The 25,407-nt window shown below is 34.9% G+C and overlaps 2 protein-coding genes across 2 annotated transcripts; both read left to right on the top strand.

Moving 5' to 3' along the window:
* The first annotated feature begins 3,266 nt into the window (after positions 1-3,266).
* Positions 3,267-9,543, top strand: LOC106652465 (pancreatic lipase-related protein 2-like). Its single transcript, XM_014371444.2, has 7 exons — positions 3,267-3,785; positions 5,402-5,673; positions 5,752-6,022; positions 6,839-7,078; positions 7,376-7,609; positions 8,388-8,715; positions 8,816-9,543. Exons 1-7 carry the CDS (start codon positions 3,611-3,613, stop codon positions 8,919-8,921), a joined length of 1,626 nt encoding a protein of 541 aa, XP_014226930.1. The 5' UTR covers positions 3,267-3,610; the 3' UTR covers positions 8,922-9,543.
* Positions 9,544-10,752: 1,209 nt separating this feature from the next.
* LOC106652464 (pancreatic triacylglycerol lipase-like) lies at positions 10,753-25,137 on the top strand. Its single transcript, XM_014371443.2, has 10 exons — positions 10,753-11,186; positions 20,050-20,213; positions 21,441-21,595; positions 21,838-21,957; positions 22,034-22,180; positions 22,244-22,472; positions 22,911-23,342; positions 23,545-23,671; positions 23,765-23,980; positions 24,067-25,137. Coding segments are annotated over exons 1-10 (1,695 nt in total). The 5' UTR covers positions 10,753-11,184; the 3' UTR covers positions 24,170-25,137.
* Positions 25,138-25,407: the final 270 nt, after the last annotated feature.

Raw genomic sequence — 25,407 nt, 5'->3', positions numbered from 1 at the left:
TCTGTAAATAATATTCATTATTCTTTTTATCATTATATCTTTGATATTTACAAGTAATTTACCAAATAATTTTGTTGAGCTTCAAATTTATGTTTGAATAATTTTATTAATTAATTTAAGTACTTTTATTATTTATAGAAATAATTTGAAAAGACAGTTTTAAAAAATTACGTAGTACGTGAAAAAAAAATGTTAATGAAATAGATTTTTGTTTTTATCGTTCTGCCTTTGGTTTAGACGATCAATTTTTCAAAGTTCAGATCATATTGGCGTGGTAATAAATAAAAAAGCTGCTCACTATCGTATAATTTAGAATTACAGTTTGTACACATTCTTTACGCACCCGGATCAATGTGCCATCTTTATCCTGTTTTCCTGTTCAAAAAATCAACTAAATTTGGTACCTTTTATTTTGCTTTCTACCACTCACATGCTCTTTTTTACTTCCTTCATTGTTGCTTTCTGTAGAAGTTTATGGTAGGATGAAATATTGCTACTCTAGCACGAAATGCCGGCGAATCACAAAGGATAATAATCTGTATTTTAATTAATTATGAGCATAGAATTTAGCCTGCAGACGGACACGTGTCGGTTCCAGGATTAGGACAATATGATATTATAAGTGGTATAGCAGTCTCAAAAATTCTGAATGCCCTCTTCACACGAAGATTCAATTGGTATTTTATTTAACTTTTGGGTCATTATTTATCAAATTTAATTGAGCCCTAGACAATGTAAACCCTTATGATAAAGCGTTGCAAAAAGGCAGCAATAATTTAATCTACCAGTGAATTATTCTGAAACCTCTTATTTAAACTCAATAACTTTTAAAAAGAAATTCACAACGAATAGTTTACACGCTGCATTAGAAGAAAAATGTAACATTTGTTATTGCAAAAATAATGATTGGGACTGTGGTGAAATTTGCAAATAATATTCAAAGCGTGTATGACTGAGAACTTTAGCTCTTTGAAAAAGCGATGCACACACACGGTAATTACGCAGCTAGCAATTTAAACTTACTCGTGTACACGTAGTCCTGGTTTCAGCAGATGCAGAGTATTGTAAGCCTCGAGGCATTTAAATAAATGGGGATTTGATAGGGCGTCGTAACAGGCAAACACGCGAGTACAGGAGTCGTCCGAGGGTCTTTCCACATCTCTTCGCATTCCACCGTCGTCGGAGATCCCCTTATTCTACACCACTTACATCTGTATATTCGTATATATATAGCATGCACTTCTCTCATGGCACTTGAGGAGCGAGTACGCATATACTACACAGGCTTATACGCAGAATCTTTGAGGCGAGGCTTCAAGTGACCTTGATTCCAACTCGTTTTTGCCTCGCTTCCAGCGTGGTAGTTTTTTTGCCGCGAAAGATCCGCCGTCGCAGTCGACACGCACTACGGAGGGTGTAATGCTGTAGTTTCGCTCGTATGCACTCGCGGCAGTCCGGGACTGACTCTCGGCATTGCAACCTTGGCGTTTAGCAGCGAAAGAAACACGCGTAACTAGATGTTTATCAAGCCTCCAGGAGCCCCAAAGAGCTACGCGATTAGAAATGATGTAAAGCAACGATCATCGAGGGTGCGTAAGGCAAGTCACGGGGGTGCCACGTATTAGGCTCACATGGAAGTGCGAAAGCAAACGCTCGCGTGGACAATTCAAGGGGTCGTATGCTTCAAAAATTCTACCCAATAGTGCGTACGCACGCACACGCATGTGTGTGACCCTCCTTTTCCGGCTTTAGTCGTGAAAAGAGCAGAGAAAGAAGCCCTGCTGGCGCGCGTATACGGTTTTTCAAAGGATCAATATCATACGCGTCAACGCCGCGCGCCTGTATTAAGAATGCTACCAGCTGCCCTGTCGAGAGCACAATTCCTGCCTGTGAGCCTCATGAATGTACATTGACGGCATTTCGCCATTTTTAAGGTTTTCATTTTGCCCGATCATCTGTCATCTCAGACTTTATTAAACGCATGAATATTTTATCAAAATCGATTTTTACTTTGAATTCGATGAGATGATCATTAAGAAAACATTTTTTGAAGTTAAAAGAAAAATTTCTAGTTCGCTATCGTTATGAAATCAACTGATAGTATAAGTGGCTGATTTATGAAAATAACGATTGTACCATTCACCTACATTTGGAGACTAAAAGAGTCTATTTAGATTTATGCTAATTGGAGCGTACAGCTCTTTGATAAAGATTATGAATTGCTTAATAAACCGGAACGAATTACGTGTATTATATATCAATTTTAAAACTAGATTGTACTATAAATATCACTATTGTTATTTCTTTAAAAGTTTATCTCAAAGTATTAATGTGTTACTCGGCTACTGATCTCACAATATTCTCACAAACAGAAGCAAATTTGTATCTTTTTAAACAAGAATAATGTTTAATACATCTGAGTCAAAAATTATATCATAAACTTCGTTAACAAAATTGTAAATGACTTATTTTTATTAGATGATTCCGTAAATAATTTTCGTAAAGCTCAAATATGAATAATTAAATATTAAATTAAAGATGGTGTAAAATAAAGTACATAAATATATGCTGACCAATAAACAGTTAAAATAACAAACTTCAAAGTAAAAAATCATTTAGACAGACAAAGAGTTCTTTTGCTTGGCGGCCTCGACGTTTCATTAATGTAATGAATACTCTCGTTGTTTCAGCACATTTTTAACTCATTGTAGTACTTCTTGGAGCAATGGCTTTTTTTCATTAACTGCGTCTCGACGCATTATAGACTTGAAGCAAATTTTCTCAGAAAAAATGTATCTCACAAGAGTACGTCTCGCTCGGCTGCGGGAAGGGATTGATTGAATCCAAGCGTTCATATGCGCGCATTTATGGAAGTATTGCATCGCCAAACGATCGCACTGGAGTGTTTGAAATTACCGACTACCGAGCGCATATGGCAAAATACGATATGCAATATTCACTTTGGTACATTAGTGAGAGACCATATAAACATCGGACACGGGTATAAAAAATTTTAATGAGCACTTTTGGACATAATTGTGCAGTTAAAATTTTGATTAAACATATCTCTATCTATACACGCTCATTTAAGTGTGTGCGTGTGTCGCAATGGTGCTTGTGTTACATAAAATGAGGAATCATCATTTCCTCGGGCATTTATACGCATCATTGCAAACTCGCGGAGCCGAGTGATATCTTTGAAACTTACTCATATGTGTATTGTAAAAATAGAAAGATTGACTATCATCCGTCGAAGTTTACGTCAAGCCGTGTATCTCTTTCTGTCTCTGTCTGTCTTTCTCTCTCTCTCTCTCTTACTCAGTCTCAAGTGTACACAATCTAGTTGCAAAAGAAAAGCTTTATTTTAAATCGTTGATGCGCGACGACTGGCTACGCATTTCCCTTGTACAACCGCACGCTCGCAACCGTCTTCGCAATTGGTCATCAGTTCAAGCTGAGACTCTGGCTACTGAAAACATGTGCTTGAAGAAACGTTCGAGAGGCCAATTCTGATTGTTGCCTTACTATTTACAAGTGTTTTTTTATACAAGTGCTGCTGTTGTTGTTATTTTATCTTGCAAGTGAGGTGAAGAGCGAGTGACACAGCAAGATGAAGTTCAATTCGACATTGTTGATACTGTTGTGTGCTATTAATCTCATTGCCGCTGGTTCTACATCGAGTGGTTGGTCTAAAAGGGATAATCGTCGCTCAGCAAACTCAACTTCATTGACAACTACCACTACTACTACTAGTTCTCCGGAAGATAAATATGATTATGATGATGGTAATTAGCGCGCGTATTTTTAGATTTCATCAAGTCATGATGATACGCGTGACTCTATTATTGAAAATAGGTGGTTTTTTTTATACTTGAAAAAAAAATTGAAACCCTATTGAATATTTGGGTTATTAGTCACGTTAAGCACATCGTTACTTCAAAGAGGGCAGTAAATAAATTGAAAAATTACGTATAAGCATACAAATTGTAATAAAAAATTACGCTCGTTATTTATAAAATACCCTCAAAGGCAAATGAGCTGAAAAAATGTTCTGTCTGGTCGTTTTGAGATAAAAAAAATTGGTTAAACCGATACAAAATGATTAATATACCACCCAAGATGAAGACAAAACATGCTCATGTACCCGAGGCATGTGATAGCGAGAAAGTGTATACGAAACGTCAGAGATAAAAAATTTACACTATCGACTGCCTCGATAACCTTAAGAAACAGAAAGGCGTGCAAGTTGTAAATTTGCGAGTGCAAGTGCGCATTGCTTAAATAAAAAGGATTGTTTTAGCATGGACCGGAGTAAGTAAACATTCACTTGTATCGCGAAAAGACCGACAATCGTGTACAGACGATGCAGGTGATAGCCGGTCGTTGCTCTAGGTCAAATGATGATATTTTTTTAATTATGCTAGTTCCATTAACATCCTTCAAGTAATGAAAATTTACTCGTAGTTCAAAAGTTTATAATTTTTATACAAACGAAAGATTTATATCATATTGTGTGAGATTGCTATTAAATTAAAATTTCTAACTAACTTCAGGAAAGAACCTGAAATGCTGTCTATGCAAAATTACAATTTTTTAAGAGAGAATTCAATAGAAATCTTCAGTAGCTTCATTAAAAGATTAATGCTTTAATTGTTAAATTTCTGATTGCTGGCACTAAATTTTATGAAATATCAAAAAGATTTAAATTATCATTCAAAACTGGTTGACCGAACAGTCTTCCAAGTTTTTTTATTTTTATGGTCATAAACTACACAATTAATTGTACGCATTGCAAAAACTACTACCTCAATTATAGCTTTATTATCTTATTTAAAAAAATTACAGAGTACTTCTGAACAGACAGAAAGTTACAAAAGGGACTGTGCAATACATTTAATTATGTATAGAATATAAATAAATATATACGATAATATTCAAGGTTTTCAAATATAGTTTCTAGTAGTTTTAATAGTGTCTTTATGCAGTCTTCTTCATACTATATTGCATCAATTTTTCAAAAACAACATGGTTAATTGAACGCAAATACTTAGTCAGTTTTTATTTTTATCAGATATTTTTTTGTTACATGTAAAAAATATTATGATATAGTCAAACATAATATTTTGATCGGTCATTGACATGTGAACTAGTATGCTAACTCAGTATTTCGTAATTTTGATGTTGTAAAGTAGATTCTAATGATATTAAGGTTGGTGTCAGATTTTTCATCTTAATTGACGTTTAGAGAGTTTCTTGATTATCGTTTGAAATAATTGAAATCATCGAAAGGTTTAAAAATAGTCACTCAAATGTATATCATATCAACTTACCTAATGGTGACATTTTCAAATGAAATTTGCAAACATGCTTTCTGTATTCAAATTTTTTGACTTCATTTCAGAATGGTTCATGTGGAGGTGCTATCCACCGTTCGGATGTTTTTACATTGGTTCGCCTTGGTCAGGCGGAAGCAGGCCAGTGTCTACTTTTCCTGTCAGACCAGAAACTATCAATCCTCTTTTTATGCTCTATACCAGGCTTCATATCGATGATCCTCATGAGTTAATTATCGATGATATTAATTCGATTAAAGAATCTCCTTTGAGAAAACATGAAAATTTGTACTTCATTATTCATGGCTATTTGGATAATGGAAACAAAACTTGGGTGCTGGTTTGTATGATTGAAATAAAATTTTTTACTAACCATTCCTCGATAAATTTTTAATTATTGCACATAATATTTTATTAGAGAATGATGAAAGAATTACTCTTGCGGGAAGATGCTAACGTAGTGGTCGTTAACTGGATCGGAGGTGGAGGACCACCGTACACCCAAGCGGTAGCGAATACCAGACTCGTTGGAGCAATGATAGGTCGATTAGCTTCGCAGCTAATTCAAAAAGGTCATGTTTTACCTCGGCGTTTGCATTGCATCGGACACAGTTTGGGTGCTCATACTTGCGGTTATGTCGGATATAATTTGAGAGTTCAATACGGTTACAAACTTGGAAGAATAACAGGTAAAGAACTTGGCGTAAAATAAGGGTAAAGTAAAGAAACATGAAACCAACAGGGTCGAAACAGAATTCAGCTCTAAAAACACGCATTTTCAAGTTAATAATCACTTTAAAATAAAAAATTGATTGATATAGGTTTGTACATTTTGAAAAAACAAACATTCGTAAACGAATCGAAAATAATCGATTTACATCAACTCGTATTGGTTAGTTGAATTTTTTTGAAACTAGTATTTAATCCCGCGATAAGCTGCCAGTCGAAGTCAATCGATATCTTTGATTGGAGTATCGAAACACGAATCACGCACGTTGTTACGTAAGCTATCGATCTCATTGGGAACTATCAGGGTGACAGAAGCGCGCAGGATGCTACAGCCGTACAGCTCTCTATACAGGCTATATATTGAATTTCACGTACCCTGAACTTCACATAAAATCTTCGCAGTCTGGAATTACGCTAAACGTTAACGTTTACTCTTTATATTTATAAACAAAGATTCGATATTTGAATAATCTGTCATTTTTATAATGAATGGATCTAACAAAAAAGAGTTTCTAAAAACTACATTTCATAGTCAAAACAGTCATTTGCGTCTTCTTTTTCTTATCTCAATGAGATTGATAACAAATTATTCAATTCTATAATGAATAATTCAATATAGAATACTATGTTTATATCATTTTTTCTATTACATAGAATTTTTTTGCAGTATTCATACTCCTTTTTTCTCATTCTTTCATTCTGTTATTTTTATAGTGATTATATACAAGATAGAAATGAGCCATTATCATGATTTTATCAAATTTTAATTACATCAGGTCTCGATCCTGCCGAGCCTCACTTCAGTAATACATCGCCTATGGTGCGCTTAGATCCCACCGACGCGGACTTTGTCACCGCCATACATACAGATTGCAGTCCTTTCATAAGCGGGGGGCTCGGGATCAGCCAACCTGTCGCACATATTGATTTTTTCCCGAACGGAGGCAGAAACCAGCCCGGCTGCAACGAGGGTGTTTTTAATTCAATAACACTGGAAAAAGGCAGTTTTTTCAGAGGTTGGTACATGTGATAAAAAAATCTCCTCTGTTACGGCGACGATTCAGTTTCTCATTTCAAAATGAAATAATTTTGCAATTTTGTCAAAACTAAAAGAACACGGGTTTGCGCAATGACAATTGCGTTATTACGTAAAAAAAAAAGAATCCAAAAAGTCTAACAGAATTGATAATCGAATACCCGTAAAATTTAAAGCCAAAGCCAAATTATCAGGCACGAAATGTTGTCGAAAAAATCTCCTGAAATGTAATGAAAAGGATTTTGTGATAAAGTAGAGGTCTGCATTGTTTTCACAGGCATCAAGCGATTTCTCGGCTGTAATCACATAAGAAGTTACGAGTACTTCATAGAAAGCATAAACACGGTGTGTCCGTTCTTATCGGTGCCCTGCGCTTCATGGGAAAAGTTTCAAAATGGCAGCTGCTTCGATTGCGTCGAGCAGCACTGTCATAGATTCGGCTTCAACGCCCAACCAGGAAATTATCACGCTTCGGTTTATTTGATGACGGCAAAGGACAAGCCGTTCTGCAGTGAGTATACGCCCGTATATAATAATATTTTGTCGCCGCGCAGTCGAGTGTATACGCACACTTACAATGCGTGCAGTACAACAATAAAATGTGTGTATAGGAGCGCGATGGTATTTGAGGTGAGCGTCGTCGAGCAAGCGCATCCCATTACGCAATTTCGCGCGCGCGCGAAAACACTATTGCATACTCGTGCATTACTTTCGGATCGCGAGATTTTAAAGCGCAAATGGCAAATCGATTTCGCGCCGCGATGGCAAGTGCATCAATGAAATCTTCACCGCATGCACATATATAACTACTATATGTTTGTAGCTTTTCTCAATTCCTTCATAGCGGCAGATCTATAAGCATCATAATAAATCCACTCAAAACTTTCATATCACGCGCGCGCGCATGTACATACACCTTGCGTAACAATATCTCTTTCTCTCGCTGCTACACACATACACATACTACACACACTACACAGTAAATGCGCGCGCGAGTGCAAATTCCTTCCGGCGCAGGACTACTCAATCTTTCATTAAAAATAAACGCTTATGTTGTGTATGCATAATCCCGCGTCCCTTCTCTCGCTCTGTCCAATAAATATGCATGCTCGCGTATAGCCGCATTTTTTCTGGCTCTGCATATTTGCACGCGTTCTTTGCGCCTCCCTTTTACGAATGAATTACTCTATACGTATACACAGGCTGCGCATTTTTCCATCGAGCGGCGAGCGGATTACGTTACGAAGCTGTGGAATTTTTACGAGATTTTTTTTTTACCCTCGACACAGAGGCGCATTACCGAGTGTCCATCAGCATCTCGAGGACCAACGAGAGCCTGAGCTACGGCGGCGAAGTGGGCATGTTCGTGATCCGCGTGATCGGGCCCAACGGCAAGATGACGGACAAGCTCGCGCTCAGCGAGAACTCCAAGTACTACGAGGCCGGCACGAAGCACACCGTGGTCATACCCGGCGAGGTCGTGGGCAAGGTCGAAGCGGTCGAGATCACCTGGAGCTATCAGACGTCCATGTTCAATCCGCTCACGTGGCGGCTGCTGCACAAGCCCAAAGCTTACATCGATTATCTCACGATAAAGAGCCTTGAATTCCATAACGAGTGAGTAGTGGTCTGGCCACCGCAGATTTTGCATAAAATTAATTTCTAATGCCCGCTCGAACGACCGCCTAATGAATAATGAATTATCGACGCTCAACAGGATTACCGTCTGTCCGGGAAATTCGAAGGCCTTGGTGGCGAACGAGCCTCAGATCTTAAAAGTGGAAAATTGTGTTTACAGCGGCATGAACTTAGTCACGACGTGAGATGCTACCCGTGATCCTGCAGCAAGATTAGAATAACATCCGCGCAGCAAAGATCTGCGATGGCCTTTTTAATAGCTCGAGTTCGACTTTGATCGAGCTATATTATGCGTTATCGCAATGATCATTTGTGAGTATAGATTTTAATGAAAAAATTGTAATAAATTATTGAGAACCTTAAGCTCTCCACCTTAATTTATGATAAATAGGTTAGTTAAGTATAAATCGAATGTGCATATCGACTGTATGTAGTATTACAATAACTAACGATAAAAAATGAAGCATGAAAGTTTTATGATAACATTTCATTACTATCGTGTAGAAACATGTACTGCATTATGGATTTGTACGATATCACGTTATTACACCTGTTTGTCATGTATTACTAAAAAAAAATGAAATTTCTAAACGATGTTAATATGACTAGAGAGGGGCAAAATATATATTTCATTTTCTCACTTGGAACGAATAAATCTTAAAATAACAAAATTTCTCTGTTTTCTGAAAATATCTGCACCGTGAAAGTATTCGTAAAAATGCTAAACTCTAGTCATATGAGCACACTTCTTGTGTCAGTCGTGTACACGTTTAAAAAAGATGATTGATTAATTGTATAGAAAGTATAATTTAATGTAGCTTGCTTATATGTTTTATTAACAATAAACTTTTATTGTGATACGTTTTTTAATTTGCTCTATGGCGTCTTTGACAATTTTGTAAATTGAAATTAATTTTTAACTCGTGTCAGCGAGTCGAGATCGATTCTCAAAGTGAAAGAAAAGACACGCGCTAATGAGGTTCGATTATGATCGCTCGAAGCGAAAATATTTTATTGTGATTTTAATGCGAAATCCACGAGTTAAGAAAAGTAAACAGCCCGTAAAACGATCTTACAAACATTATTATTACAAGGTATTATGCGGACCAGACACGCAGATGTGTTATTTGCATGAAATTGGGTACAGTCGAAAGAAAGTCGGAGTTAAATAGAATCGATAATGTACCGCGTGGACAGGTAACGAGTAGCTCGCGGTAAGCGAGAAAAATGCCTCGCTAACGAGAAACATCGCGCTGCGTTGTCGCGCTCGATGATTTAGTGGAAAACGACCGTTATTCGAAAAGTTTATAGTCGCGTGCGCGGCTTCTTATTAGGCCTTTTATATAGGTAGGATGGCGATTCGCACGGCGGATTGAGCAAGAGCAAGCGCGGCGGCAGTATTAAACGCGGCGACAAGCAGTAGCAGGCGATGGTCGCGCGCATTGCTTACTAATGATTTGAATCAAGCGCGTATACACACAGGTTGCTCCGATCACGAGGCTTTTTCACGACTACGCAGTTGTGTCGGTTAAAGTTGGTAAAAGCTTGTGTGCCAGCTCCTGCGACTCGTGTGCGTGTATTTACGCGTGTGTGTTCTCGTCTGGCAGTCACGGGCGCTCTCGCTCGATGTACGCATTATATACACCGTCGTCGGCTGCGGCGTCACGTAACAGATACTCGGCTCTTTACTTGGCGCGCACTCGAGTGTAAGCGATCATCGCATACCTGCGTATACCTCAAGCTCCTTATCCGCAAACGGACGCAAAGACGCACGGGGCCGACGAGTCGCTGTGCTGCGTTTTGCAAAGGCCGCTGCAGCCGGCCGCGATCTTACATCTTGGCCCGAGTCGCGGCCGCGGATGAAGGTGCGCGCAAGGCATGAACTTATAACAGTCTAACGGCTCGGCTGTATTTTATATACGCATGCTATATACCTGTATAGAGGCTCGCGAGTGGTGGGTGCTGCTGCACCTATATACAGGGCGAGAGCTGGCGCGCGAGGCATCGCGTCCGCGACGCTTATTACGAGCCAAAGCAAAGCCAAAGCAGCAGTCGAGAACCGGCCTCTCACCACGACGATCGTTATATCGTGTATAGTAGTACATACAACACAGGCAGACGGATACTACCGAAGCCGCCGCCGCCGCCACCGCCATCCGCCATCGTTACGCGCGTGCCATTACTCCTTTTTCGTATAGATCAACAGAAACGGCGTTGAACCGAGCAGTTCCGCGATTACTACTCGCCGGTGCCGCCGTGTCTTGCTGCTACTGCCGATGCTCGATGCCACTGGCACTTCCTCGTCGCTTCAACTAGACTGAATTAGCTGCTGCTGCTGCTGTGTAACTTTTTTGAATCGCCCTCGACGACAGTCCCTCCCCCCTTGACGTTCCGAGGGAATCGGCTGTAATTGTGCGACTGTCGTGTCATGAGCGAGTAGAGCCAAAAATGTGAGTGCCAAATTGTTGCTACCAATTGTTAACCGATACATAACAGTGATGTCGACGAGTGTATTATTTTCTCTAGTCTTTTGTATTAGTGATTGATTTGCTCGTGTGCTCAAGTTTTTTTGGTGATTTTCATGGTGCTTTTGTCGCAATCGTTGCGATTGCATTGCCGATTTATCAGTTGATTCGGCTGTTTTATTCTGCGACGAATCGTTCGAGTAGCTTTCATAGCTCACGTCTCCACGAGAAATGAGGATTTTTTTGAACATCAGGGTAAAATCTATGTATGAAAACTAGTTTCAGTGTTAAGGTCTTATGCAAGTCTCTTGGCTAAGCATCACGTGCCCAAAGTTGTTCGAGACCCCCCGTAGACCGGAAATTTTGACTCAAATGAGACACTTGCGTTTAAATTTATTCGAGCCTTTTTTATGTTATAATACCTTCTTTCATGGAACGATTTTCCATCGTTAGATTAATTTTATGCTATTTCAACGAGCCTCAAATTGATACGTATCAGAAAATTATTAGTAAGAAAGAAAAGATAAATATTGAAAGAAATACCGATTGGAATAAATCGATAGAAAATTTCTATTCTCGGTACAATTATTATTTGTAAATAATGCTGCATTGCGAAATTCAATGCCAAGTTTACTCACACCGCGAGCCCTATTGACAAATCTCGTCACGTCTCGGGTGAATGCCTACGGACTTTCAAAACTAAGTCGACAGTCATCTCTTTCGTTTACAACACACACCGGCCGCAACTACCAAAAAATTAAGAAAAAAAAAAAAAAGAACGCGTGTGCATATTAATCGCAAAACACGATCAATTCGAGTCTCGTCGTTGGCTATTTTCGGTCACCACCAACGAGTTCTCGCACGCGTTCAATAACGTTTCGCAATGATAACTTTTAAAGTCCCACACAATGTCACCCAAAAATTTCGTCGAGTTGAGGCAAAAATCAGCGATATCGCGCTCTTATACGCGTAACTTTTTTTTTATAATTTTTCTTACGGAAAAATCAACTTTCAAGTCACATTCATCTGTACACTTGTCTCGCTTTCTCCGCGTTCTAAACTCGGCTGTAGCATAAACTCGAGCTTGGCTCCGATTATACCGGCTAACAAGACGCCCGCGTTCTATTGGCTCTGACCATAATTCCTTACTTGTAAAGAGTTGATCTAACCTCAATTTCCATTCAAACTTGAACGATACATAACGAGAAAATCATTGCGTTTCCGAGTGCGCTAACAAGATTTTGCTTTAAATTGACATAGAAAAATTGAGCTTAGCCTTAAACGCGCACGTTTCATCGGGTTTTCGCTAAAAACGTGGTAACTAAAATTTGTACGAAATTCTTGCCCCTAACGCAAGTGATTCTTTGCAAAACTATTAGAAATCTCTTGATTTTGTGGAAAAATATTACATTATAGTTTTATATCATACTTTATGACTTGAAATTCTGCTTTCTTTCTCATTCAAGTGGATAATTGACTAAGCCAAAGCAATAGGTGCACACGCGCTGAATTTTCCATAATAAATGATTAAAAACCTGATGATAACAATCTTTATATACAAACGTAACATAATGAATCGCTGGGGGGTTTAATAACTCAGACGCAGCAGTCAAATTATATGCAAAAGAAAGTGGCCTAAGCTAAATCGAAAGCATAACGAGACTTCGCACGAGTCTACGACCTGCGTGCACAACTGCTGCGAAGTTCGAGGTCATTGAAATTCAAAAGTAAAAATCTTTCATTTGGTTATAACATGAGAAATCCGAGATACTAAGTATTTCCATTTGATGATTTTTCATTTTAAACGTGACGTTTGAGTTTACTTTAACTATACCGACTGATTAAATACTGGACTCTAAACGCGCACATATAGTGGCACATCTGTTAATGACCCCGACCTAGTTTTCTTGCTGAAGTTTTCTCAGCCTTTGCGGTTACTATTGTCAAATGACTGACTGTTTTAAAATCTGATTAAACGTGCGAAAAAAAATAACTTGAAGCGCAACTTCTTGATTATTTTTTAATGTAAAAGATGGAGTTCTAAGAAAACACTTGGAAAAGCTGTCAGAGCAATAGTTTTACTCGAACGCGTAAATTGTATATAATTTTTTTAAAGATGACAAACAAAAATAATAAAAAATACCTAACAATCATGATGACATTTGGTTTGAATATGATATAATACCAAAAAATGTATCGTAAATTTATTACAAAAAAGATTTTAGTTATTAATTTCTCGTAACTGCAAGAACTAACGATAATTTTTATTTTCTCATAGTCCCTGCTTTTCGGTTTAAACCAAAGCTAATAATAGTGGTCATGTAATCGAGTGCCATTTTTCCATTTCATTTAATTCATATATATTTTTTAGAACCGCTTGATTAATAAGGCTTCACCCATAATATTGCCGTTGTTATTATATGATTCAAGTTACATATGAGTGCGTTATCGTAAGAGAAAGCTCAATTTTAACGTACAGCATATCCAGTTTGGTGGAAAGTTACCAATATAATGCGTATTTTATCGATGTTAATTACATAGTCTACGGTTTAGAGGGGAAATTATGATTTTGCAAAAGTGACGAACGATTAAAATTTCGTACTGTATGTATTTTCAAGTGCTTTACTTTTTAGAAAAATGTAGTGGTACCGGAAATTTGATTAATGCAATGGCCATTTCAATTTTATCATGGAAATACGTCCCATTTAACCACAATTAAATGTAGCTAATACAATTTAATTTATTCAATATTTAAAACGAATGTAACAGTGTCATCTGAAAATAAACTTTAGAAAATTTTCTATTAAATAACTCATGCATCTAAATTTTCTCCCTATTCATAAGCGTGACTATAATTGATTATTTATTGGCTTGATACGTTTATACATTGTATAGATACTTTACTATTATCGCTATTATTATGAATTCATACTCATGAAAAAATGCGATATCATAATTCAGCTTCGCTAAAATTGGTAATCATTTTTATGTCAACATGTTTGAATTAATTATTTATAATAAATTAATTTAAATTCTGTAAAACATTACGTATCCAGTTTTTATGAAACTTTTTGACATTGTGAAATATAACATATAAATGTGTAATTAATATTTAACTTCAAATAACTTATTAGATGTGTAAACTGACACATTTGTGATCATAACTTTAATATTTGTTCAATAAAGAATGAACGAATAACAAGTTCTTGAAGTTTTATTTACTTATGACGACATTGTGATTTAAAAAACGCTCAGAGTAGATTATATAGGAGCACTCTTCAATTGAGATAATAAAAGAAAAACCAAATCGAAAAGAAAATTTATAAATAGCTTAATGAAACGCAAGCTTTCAAAAGTGCAACAGAAAACAATAGAATGTTATCAAATTTAGAGGTTTTATTTGATTTTTACCGAATAAAAATAAACCAAATAAATTTATGAAGAAGTAAAATGATATAATATTACATAAACTACAAAACATTCATCAATAACACATAGCAAGATTAATATAATACACATAAAAGCTTGTTGCAATGCCAGAATACTTTCTCTGCGAGAAAGTCAAAATAAGAATATGAAAAATACTGAAAATAAATTAGCTTGGTAATGTAAGACTGCAAATGAATAGCTCCTTGATATACCATATGTATATATGCATTGAAGAAAACTACTCAAAGCTATATCAACTTTCGCGTTGCATGCTTGGGTGTGCTATGCTCATTTTTCTCATTTAACAGATTAAATACTTTATGTCATGCGTTGGTCATTGTAAAAATCTCGTTATAAAATCTTTTCTCAAAAATCGTAATTATAGCGCTTCAAAAGTATGATTTACAACGTTGACCGATCCTTACGAATGTTTCTCTCGTTTGATGTACTTTGTACGAAACCATTAAAACTGTGCAAATTGGTGTTACAAAGCATCCGATATAACAGTGTTTCAGCAGTCCTTACGTGTTACAGGAAAAAAAACTAGTTTCAAGGTTAAGCATATTGACGTTTGAATTTAATTAAATAATTACCCGAATCGTTATAATTCATGGAGTGCAAACATGCATGAAAAAGTCGAGTGGAGCTGCACGAGAGCCTGGGGGAAGGACGCCGAATCTGGGTCAAAATGACTTTCTGACACTCTCCCTTTCGAAATAATAATTATTTAATACCACAATGATGACCGAGGGAAATGCATTACAACTAACCGGTAGTCTGGCGCCTTCGCTCTTTTCCCTTTCTTCCGTCGTTCCGTCGTCGCCCATCTCTCTTCATCTTTCTCTTTTAAAAAGGTTATTTTACATTTTCATTTCTTCACTTTTATCGTTTACATGTAATTGAAAGTTTTATTTTAACGTGCAAGCGCTTACTTTTATATCTGCGTGCTCAATATTTTTTTATCTTCAGCCATATAAAATTCAATTTTGTTATTCTGATTGCACCATGATATATTTAATAAATAATATAATGTAATTAAAACATCTGTCTTTTACAATTTCATTAATATCAAACGTTAAAACAACAAGCTCAATTTTTTTAGATTCAAATTATTATTAAAAGATTTGAAATAAAAATCATAAAAAAATACTTCGAAAGATGTAGAATTGATGGATGAAAGTGTCCGTGAAAAACTGATACTCGTGGTAATTTTTTTTTAAAACGCCATGAACTTCGCGATGATGAATACACTACCGTAATTACATTGTAACGCTCAAAATGTTGAAAACATTCCATGACATAATAGCGCAGGTTCACTTTTTCTGCGATGGCCTCGCTACCACCACGTAAATGTGCTCAATGTTGTAGGTGACATAATATCTGCATTCGGCAGAGCAATCGATTACACAATTGCCCCCATGTGCACACACCTCGTGTGTTATGTATCTCCAAGAAGAGTCTCTGGAACATTCCACCATTATACTTTAACCTAATTTTTGAACAAGCAATAATAAAATAGAGAGATTTACTATTTGCAATCCTTGTTTCTGCAGTCAAACAAGCCTATGGCACTAATAGCAATGGCTAGTGTTCTTTTCTCATGATCAGCTGCCTATATGGAGAGCGGCGCACTATATATTGAAGTGATTAGGAAGTAATGAGTTAGCTCTCGTTAGGCTTTGCCTTTTTATTGGTAACTTTTGTAAGTACGGTATGTTATACTGAGAAAGTTGCCGGATAATGAGACGTAAAAGTTACGTCAGATTTGCCCAAAGCTGTAATTAGAATAAAAAACCATCGTGTGTACATATAGTACCTATCTGAATAGCAATTTTCGCATAAACCAACTTTCTCATTAGATTGATCTCGTGCATTTTTTTCATTATTTTTTTATTGAGCCATAGCTCGACTTGCCCAAATTGAGATCTTTGATTTCATCAAAAATACCGCTGCCAATAAGTGATTAAAAACTTCGGTCTCTGACGGATGTATGCATACATCTTAAAGACTTCATTTTGGCATCTTCTTCATCGAATATGAATAATTCAACCCACGATTTTTGATGCTTGAACAAAAATGTTAACTTATTCTATTTATACGACGTAAGTTCTAGAAGAAAATAATCGAAAGAACACCATCGTCGCACGCGCTTTTTCCAGCAAAAATACACCTGTTGAGAGAATAATCAATTCGTATAATGTAATACCCACACAACATCGTAAAATTGTGAAATTGAAAACTGTGATTGGTACGAAGCTGAATCGATAAGGTGCTAAACTAGCAATTAGCTATTCATGTAAGCATTTCCAGGCAGTTTCATGACAAAATTTGTCAATTACTCAATGCACTCACGGCTCGTTTTCATCAAGCGGAGTCTTGTCTTCTTCATCGCGTGTAAATTTACAGTGTGTGCAAAAGCGTCCGACACGTTATTCCTACAAATAATTTCTTATCTCATGTTGCACCATGTAATTGGTAACATGAGGAATAAATCATTCGTCGAGTTTTCCAATATATCGAATTGGTGAATATACTGTAAAGAAAAAGAAAAAAATTACGCATGCAAACATTTGATCTGGTATAATTCTGCCATTTGTATAATGAGGCAGTGCACTTTTAACATGGAGAAAGTGAAGAGCTGCGTTATTGCAACGTATTCACCGGTCTTCGTTTTATTTTGTTTCGTTTCTTGAAAGTGCGCGACTCTTACATGAAACGAATGTAAAATCATATATTAAAATAACATGTACGATCACAGACAGAAGAAAGAATAACATAAATGGGATGACAAATGTGTCGAGCGTAACTGAAAAAAAGTTAGACAGAAAAAGTCATCCAAAAATCTCAATGAGTTGAACAGATTATCGAATAACGTTGAGGAAAAAAATTCATCACGTGCGCAATTGTCATTTTTTGCTTTACTGATCCAAAATACTACGCTAAAGTGAAAAAAAACACAGAGCAAGGACATCTGCTCATCAAAATGCGTTGACGTAGACAGGCTTTTTCAAAAATACTGGGTAAAACTATGAGATCACACTGAGACGAAACCAAGGATTTTTTAAAATTTTTATTTATAATTTATTAGTACATCATTTATTCGTATTGAATTGAAAAATTGAAGACGCACTTTAGAATAAATTATAAGCGATTTCGATAACGAAAACCAGGAGTTTTATTTACGAGCGCAAAATTCCTCAAAAGGATCAAGTATTTATTTAGTACATTTTAGATCTCTTGTCGAATCCTCTCGAATACTGTCGAATGAGTATGAATATATAAAAATTAAATAATTGATCATATCTTTGCGGAGCAAAATTTGCTAAGATTTGCATTATGACAAAGGATCATACCAATTGATAGTATCCAATTTTTTACTAATAAAAACCTTTTCGCTATTGTCAGTTGCTTATATTACTGTACGAACCGATTTTCAAAAATTATTTTCTTCGCATTATTCAACAGTACGCATTAAAATCAAATATTAGTTATTTAATAATGAAAATATCCTGCTCCAGGGGTTGTACATTTCAACTTTTACCCGACAGCCGTTGAGAGAAATACATAATTTTACATTATATAGTAGTATCTTTTAAGCGTATAAGCGACAAGCTACGCAAGGAAAGTGAAACCACCGGTGCACACTTTACTTCGTATATCATGATTTGCATCGTAGTTTTCCGTGCATAACACACGCCGCGATCTATCGACGCCGGAATTCTAGTGCATGACTTCCTCATTTCCCATTGTACTCCCATTGGACAATAACCTTGGCTGATCATACATGCGCTTTTACGGCGCTGATTTTCAAAGCCTAAAAATTTTAAATTATACTTTATGCTGTATGTTACTGTTCGACATTTAGATCTGGAGTATTACATAATTAAGACGCGATTTACATCTTAAACTCATTGTACTAGTATTAGAAAAGTATAAAACGCAAAGAGTGAAAATCACATAGAGTTGTCGATCGAAAAAAAATTTTTTCGTCCAACTGATAGAAAATATACAATTGATTATGCTATTCGTGTAAAATATTGAGCAGAATTTTATTTCAAGTGGTACGTTGTAATTAATTTCGGTAAGCATCAAGCTCGAACCAGGAAAAAAAGAAAGTGACGGTCAAAATAATCAGATGTCGCTTTGTATATGCATACATATTTCGTACAATCATAAAAGCGAAATGGTAAAATTTTTTTAATATCATAAAGAAAGTTTACATTTGAAAAAACAAACAATAACAAACGTATTATTATGTAACAGAATTTCATTCATCCAGTTGAAATAACTCGCGCTACATAAAAGTGGTTAAGAGCGTACGCAAAAATCCAAAAATAAGTGGAAAATGATTAATTTTCCATTACAAATTCAATCGGAAATGAATTACGAAGGAAAAGTGTGTCAGATTCGCGATTATTACTTCTTGGGTTGTACCAATCGCTTCATAAGAGGATATTGCCAGATGGCATATCTCAAGCTGACTTTCATGTATCTATTTTTGTGTGAATTTAGTTTAATTTGACAAAAAAATTGAGAGAAAAAATGTATGAGCCAACATAAAATATCATGCTAATGAACGCTTAGCTTCCTCCAAGAGGAAGCTCTGTGATTTTTATTCGAGTTGGACAAAAGACGAGCTAAATAAAATAAATCCAAAAGCAAAAAAATTGCCAATAAAGAAAAACCTAATCGACAATCAGTGGGTCACAGATAAATAAGATGCTTAAAAATCTTTTGAATATGTATATTATACAATATATTTCAGCCTCGCGTGGCATACACATTCTATAGAAACACCTATAGGACCCCGCTCTTGCTCCGGGGCTCTCTGCTCGAGCTACTCACAAAATCAACCGAAAAGTCACGGGCACTCGCATTCGCTTTTGGGCATTCACGCGAGAGTGACCTGATTATTTGATCAAGATTCAAGTGCGTGAAATTCATACACACAGCCAGTGAGAAAAAAGAAATGCAACGCGTATCTTTGATAGAGCTTGGTGAATCTCTTTGCTGACTTGAAAGTGTATTTGTTTGAATAAAAAGTGTTAATAGCATTAGCGAGTTTTATGTAATAAATGTTTATTGTGACAAAAAAAACGACTGTTAATGTTTATGTGTCGCTTTCATTGAAAATATAACAGCATATATCAAGAACTTTCATATTTCCTTTTTAATTTATAAAAAATTTGATGATCATAGGTGAGAAAATTTAAAAATATTCCGCTCTTATTTCGCTTATTTAAAAATTTTGTCGAGTTCATTTTATTTCGCAATGATTTTCTTGCGGTAGATAGAATAAATTAATCTAGAAGTCAAAAACCACTCTTATAATATTCTTCAATGACTTCACTCAAAGGATTAGTCTGAAATTATGTTGTTTTTATGAATTATTTATTAGATATATCTATCTTTTTAACAGGATGAGGAGGAGAGGTGCAAGACAACAAGGAAACTCCGTAAACGAAGGAGCTATACTTTTGCTCTTCGTCTCATTAACTCCAATTATATGTTCAGCTGGAATTTTAGATCCGTGGCAATGGGCCCGAAGCGACAGAATAGAAGTCAACATCCCCTGGTTACCATGTAAGTAAAAGTTTAATGTCTTGATAATATTATAAAAAATATGATTTTTAAACCTCTGTACCTATTAGTCTTCAAATAACACAAATTGTTCGTGCATTGTATCATTCAAACCTGATAGATATTTATTTTAAGTTATTAAATATTATCCGCGAAACTCTTTAGGATTGGTCTAAGCATAATGAACAACTCAAACATTTCCAAAAAAAAAAAATTAAGATCAATACCGTGATGGTAGAAACAGTAAAAAGTCTCTTAACACATACAACTGACACGAGTAAATAGTACATCATTTTTTTTAAATGTACTCAAAACTCACAGATTGATGAGCATGCATTGATTTTTTTGTAAACAGAAAACCAGTAATGAAAAGAAATATCATGATTTAAAATATTCCGAGGACTTTATGAAATATTTCTTAATATATAAATATAATTAATTAAAAATCGATTGCGATTTACACCAACTCATTCAATGAAAAATAAAATCAGTGATTAAAAATGCAAAGTAATGTTTTGATATATTTTCAAAATCACAATTTAAAAATCAATTCATATAAAATTGAACATTAAAAAACAAAGTTTTCCTTGAATATTTGAAAAATTTAAATGATTAAATTATAAAAAATTTCAAAAAAGAGTTTCTTTAATTCTATCGAACCTCACATATAATGTTGAATATTCTACTAAAAGTTATATCAACCAAAAAATTTATTTATATTAATTTACTGATTAAGAAGGTATTTCACCTGTATTATTTATGATTGGTGCAACAGAAAGAAATTATTTGCAAACATCATTATTGATTTGTGAGCATCTTGAGATGTGACCTCAAGCAATGGTTAGTGGGCACACATCATTTATTTTTCGTTGAACTCGTAAATTACACTATTTTTTAAAAGCTATTACTTCATGAAAAAGAATGTCGCCATTCCCCTGTAATCGACTTGTTAAAAATTGTAAACATTTAATTTAAACAATTAAAAACTTGTAAAACTACAATTAAAAAATAATAGGATATGCTACAATACATGTCAATGATATACACCATAGTTGGATTGTTTATTGCATATGCATGAGTACTTTGTAGACCGATTCATTTGTTTGCATGGATCATTATATTGTTAGCCATTTATTGTGCATACACGTATGTACGTAAATAAAATTCAACACTCATTTTCTTTATTGAAAAAATGTCAACTTGTGTATTATTTTTCACAAAAAATTACAGTCGAAAACGAGACACGCTGTTATGACGATCTTGGATGTTTAAATATTACCAGAAGTTGGTATCATCTAATTCATCGACCGCTAAATGTTTTCCCTTTACCTCGAGAAGTCATCAATACAAGATTCATACTTTATACAAATGAAAATCCTACCGAAGTAAGTTCTACAAATATCTGACAGATGGTTATGTAGAATTTCTTAAAAAGAATGTTAACATTTAGCTATCACATTCCATTTCAACGAAAAAATAACTATTTATCAAGTTTTTTGTTTAAATTTTTTACGAAAAAAACTTTATGATTGAAATAAAAACAATGGTTAAATTTCCGGAAAAAGGATGTATTTATATAAATATCAATTACTCGATTATCTAAACCAATAATTTGCTTTTTGAACAGGGCCAAGTATTAATTGTAGGCAAAGATAAGTCTATCAAACGATCAAACTTTAACTCAAAGAAAAAGACCAAGTTTATTATACATGGTTTTATAGATACTCCTCTAAGTAATTGGGTTAAGGTAAGAATATAATTTTTAATTTTATTCGAATATAAATAGTCTTTACAACTCATTATATAATTATTAAATATTCTAGGAAATGCGAAATGAACTGCTCAAACATGGAGATTACAACGTTATTATAGTCGATTGGGCAGGTGGTAGTTTACCACTGTATACACAAGCTACAGCAAATACGAGACTTGTTGGACTTGAAATAGCACACCTCGTCAAACATTTACAGGTACGACGACGACTTTGGTAGTAATTGCAAATAATAAAATGCTTTAATATATATAATTTTTAGAAAAATTATGGACTAGATCCAGGTGATGTCCACCTGATAGGGCACAGTTTGGGAGCCCACACAGCGGGCTACGCTGGCGAAAAATTAAATGGAAAAATTGGTCGTATAACAGGGCTAGATCCTGCCGAACCTTATTTTCAAGGCATGCCTAGCCATCTCAGATTGGACTATACTGATGCTCAATTGGTCGATGTCATACACACGGACGGCAAAAATATTTTCTTCCTTGGTAAAAAGCAATGATATATCTTTTTCGTACACAATTTTTTTAGATAATAATGTGGGAAAATGAGTTGAGAGAAAAAAGAATTAAATGTAGAATTTACAAGTGAATTGTATTTAGAATAATGTAACGTAGCTTATAATCTACGATTATATAGGAACAATTCGATTTGTATAACTGAAATATGGTGACAAGCGTCAGGAAGGCAGGAGCCAAGCCGGTCGCACTATTTTTTTCTCGCATTCGATTGTTGTTATAATGAATGTGGCAGTCTAGCATTTGTTACGTTTCGCGAAAAAGCTCATGTCCACAGTTGCGATAATAATTATGTGCCTCGGAAAAACAAAATTTTAACAAAAAATAATTTTTATCGTAACATATAAGGATGCATCAGAAACATTTATTTTTAGAAGAATAACAATTAAATTACCTTTATCTTTGCAGGTCTACCTGGCTACGGTATGAGCCAACCTTGCGGTCATTTAGATTTTTACCCCAACAACGGCAAAGAACAACCTGGATGTACCGACTTGAGCGAAACCACACCGTCATTACCTTTAACTCTCATTCGGGAAGGATTAGAGGAGGCCTCGCGAGTTCTCGTGGCGTGTAATCATGTACGCGCAATTAAACTTTTCACCGAAAGTATTAACAGCAAGTGCCAATACGTGGCGCACGAGTGTGGAAGCTACGCAAGCTTCCTCCGAGGCGAGTGCTTCTCTTGCAAAAGCAACAATAGTCTCAGCTGCGGAATTATGGGTTACCACGCGGATAATAGTCCCGCCTTGGTACGGAGAACTCAATTGGGTCAAGACATCAATGATCTATTAGGCTCCAAGTTCTTTTTTTCAACCGGCAAAGACGATCCTTATTGCAGTAAGTGTTTATTATGTTTTCAATTTAATTTAATTCTGATAACGTTTGATTTTTGTAATGCATAAAGCATCATTTTAATTATAACTTTATTCATAGTCACCTCGTAATTTTCTCATTTTTCTAATTTGAAAATAATGACAATTTTGTTTTTGCTAACGAAAAGAATTTGAGCTGATTCAAAAACTTTGATGTCTATTTATAGGGCGGCATTATAGGATAACAGTTAATTTGGCAAGACCTCCAACTGCTGAAAGTTGGGTTCAAGGATACATGAAAGTTACACTTCACGCTGACAACGGAGTAATAAGAAACATGGATTTAACTCCCAAGTATGTAATATGAATTAATATGTTTAAGCTTGACAAATTTTTTATTGTATAAATAATTTATTCGATTATAATTTGATAATAATTTAATTACAGCAATTACATGAAACTTGAACACGGTACAACAATGAAAATGGTGGTAGCTCATCCGGGAGGATCCACGGGGGAACTTGGAAAAATAAAAAAAGTTGATTTATCATGGACTTATGACATGGACGTTCTGCAACCACGTTCTTTGTGTTTTTTCTGGTGCAATGATAGATTGTATGTGCACAGCGTCGTCGTTGATGTGATGGAACTGGCTGGAAGAGGGTATAGTAGCAGACATATAATTATTGATTTAATGTCGAAAATCAATTGCTATTGCTAAAGACATTTCGTGCTGCATTTTGTTACAGAAAACGGGAGGCAGATTTGACTAGCAAACTTTGTTCAACAAGCAGACAAGAATATGTAGAAATAGATAGTGGATCACAAGCTTCCTTCACAGATAATTGTTGACACTATTAAAGGCAGGATATAATCTAAAATAACTTCCTACAAACATTTTAATACTGCCAAAAAGTTAAAACGCATCAGTATAAATATATTAAGATATCATCACCTTTTTTACTTGTTGACAAAAAAAATTAAGATATAAGGAGATGTATCTTGAATTTTCAATTATCATGTGATCGTAATCATTTATTTTATTTATAAATAATGTAAATAACTTGATTGTATTATATTTTAGCATATAACTGCTTCATAAAATCAATAACATAAAATTTTAGAGTTTTATACTGCTATTAGAATATAAAAAATTTTGGCCCAAAATTCGTGTTGTAGAGGGCTCTATTTAATTTTTCATGGGCTTTGGACAGAAATAAGTTTTAGGAATATGACGAATAATCTGTGCAACTATTCTAATAGATGTACACTGAAATAAATATTGAATAAGATGATTTTTACTGCACAATGACTTTTAAAAAAGTAGATACCAGGGCAATAAAATTATAATATACTGAATAAAGGAACGAAATTGACATAAGCTACATGAAATACAACACATTTTCTCGTATTAAATATTAAGTATAATTAACTAATTACCCTTTTAATGTTTTATGACAAACAAATTTACATCGCCCAGTGATTCTAAATTGAAAGCTGACAACATACTGCTGTATATAATGTTTAAAATAGGACTTTCGTGCATTTAAAATAATACATATATAATTTCAGATTATAAAAGATCGTAATTATATGAAAAAATTATAAATGTATGTAACATGTTAAAATTTATCTGAAATTCCACTCTACTCTTTAAGAGATAGGTAGATCAGTAAAATCAAAAATAAACTGTTAAAGTGTAAACGAGTGCAAAAATAATATTTACTAAGTGGCTGGTTTTAGTATATACTGTAACATTCTTTTTAAATTTATTTACTTGTAAAAAAAAACTATTAGGATTCGGTCATTGTAAACTGTCCAGATATCTAACTATAAAAATCTTTTAGTTTCAGTTTATAAATAATTCAAAGAAGATATAGAAGAAACTTTAAAAAACCTGTAAAGATGTTATTAAGTATTTTACTGTATAAAAATGTATATTGATGATATTTTCTGATAAGAATATTTTCTTGTATGATCAAAGCATCTAAATTTGTGATAATTTCCTTAATTATAATATTTGAGCGTATCAATTTTTATAGATTGTAGTAAAATTTTGTACAAATAATATAAATAATTTTTTTAAAAAC

This window comes from Trichogramma pretiosum, unplaced genomic scaffold (genome assembly GCF_000599845.2).
Source record: "Trichogramma pretiosum strain Unisexual culture from Peru unplaced genomic scaffold, Tpre_2.0 scaffold32, whole genome shotgun sequence".
Lineage (NCBI taxonomy): Eukaryota > Metazoa > Arthropoda > Insecta > Hymenoptera > Trichogrammatidae > Trichogramma > Trichogramma pretiosum.
The sequence above is the reverse complement of the archived record's forward strand: the minus strand, read 5'-3'. Positions and strand labels throughout refer to the sequence as shown.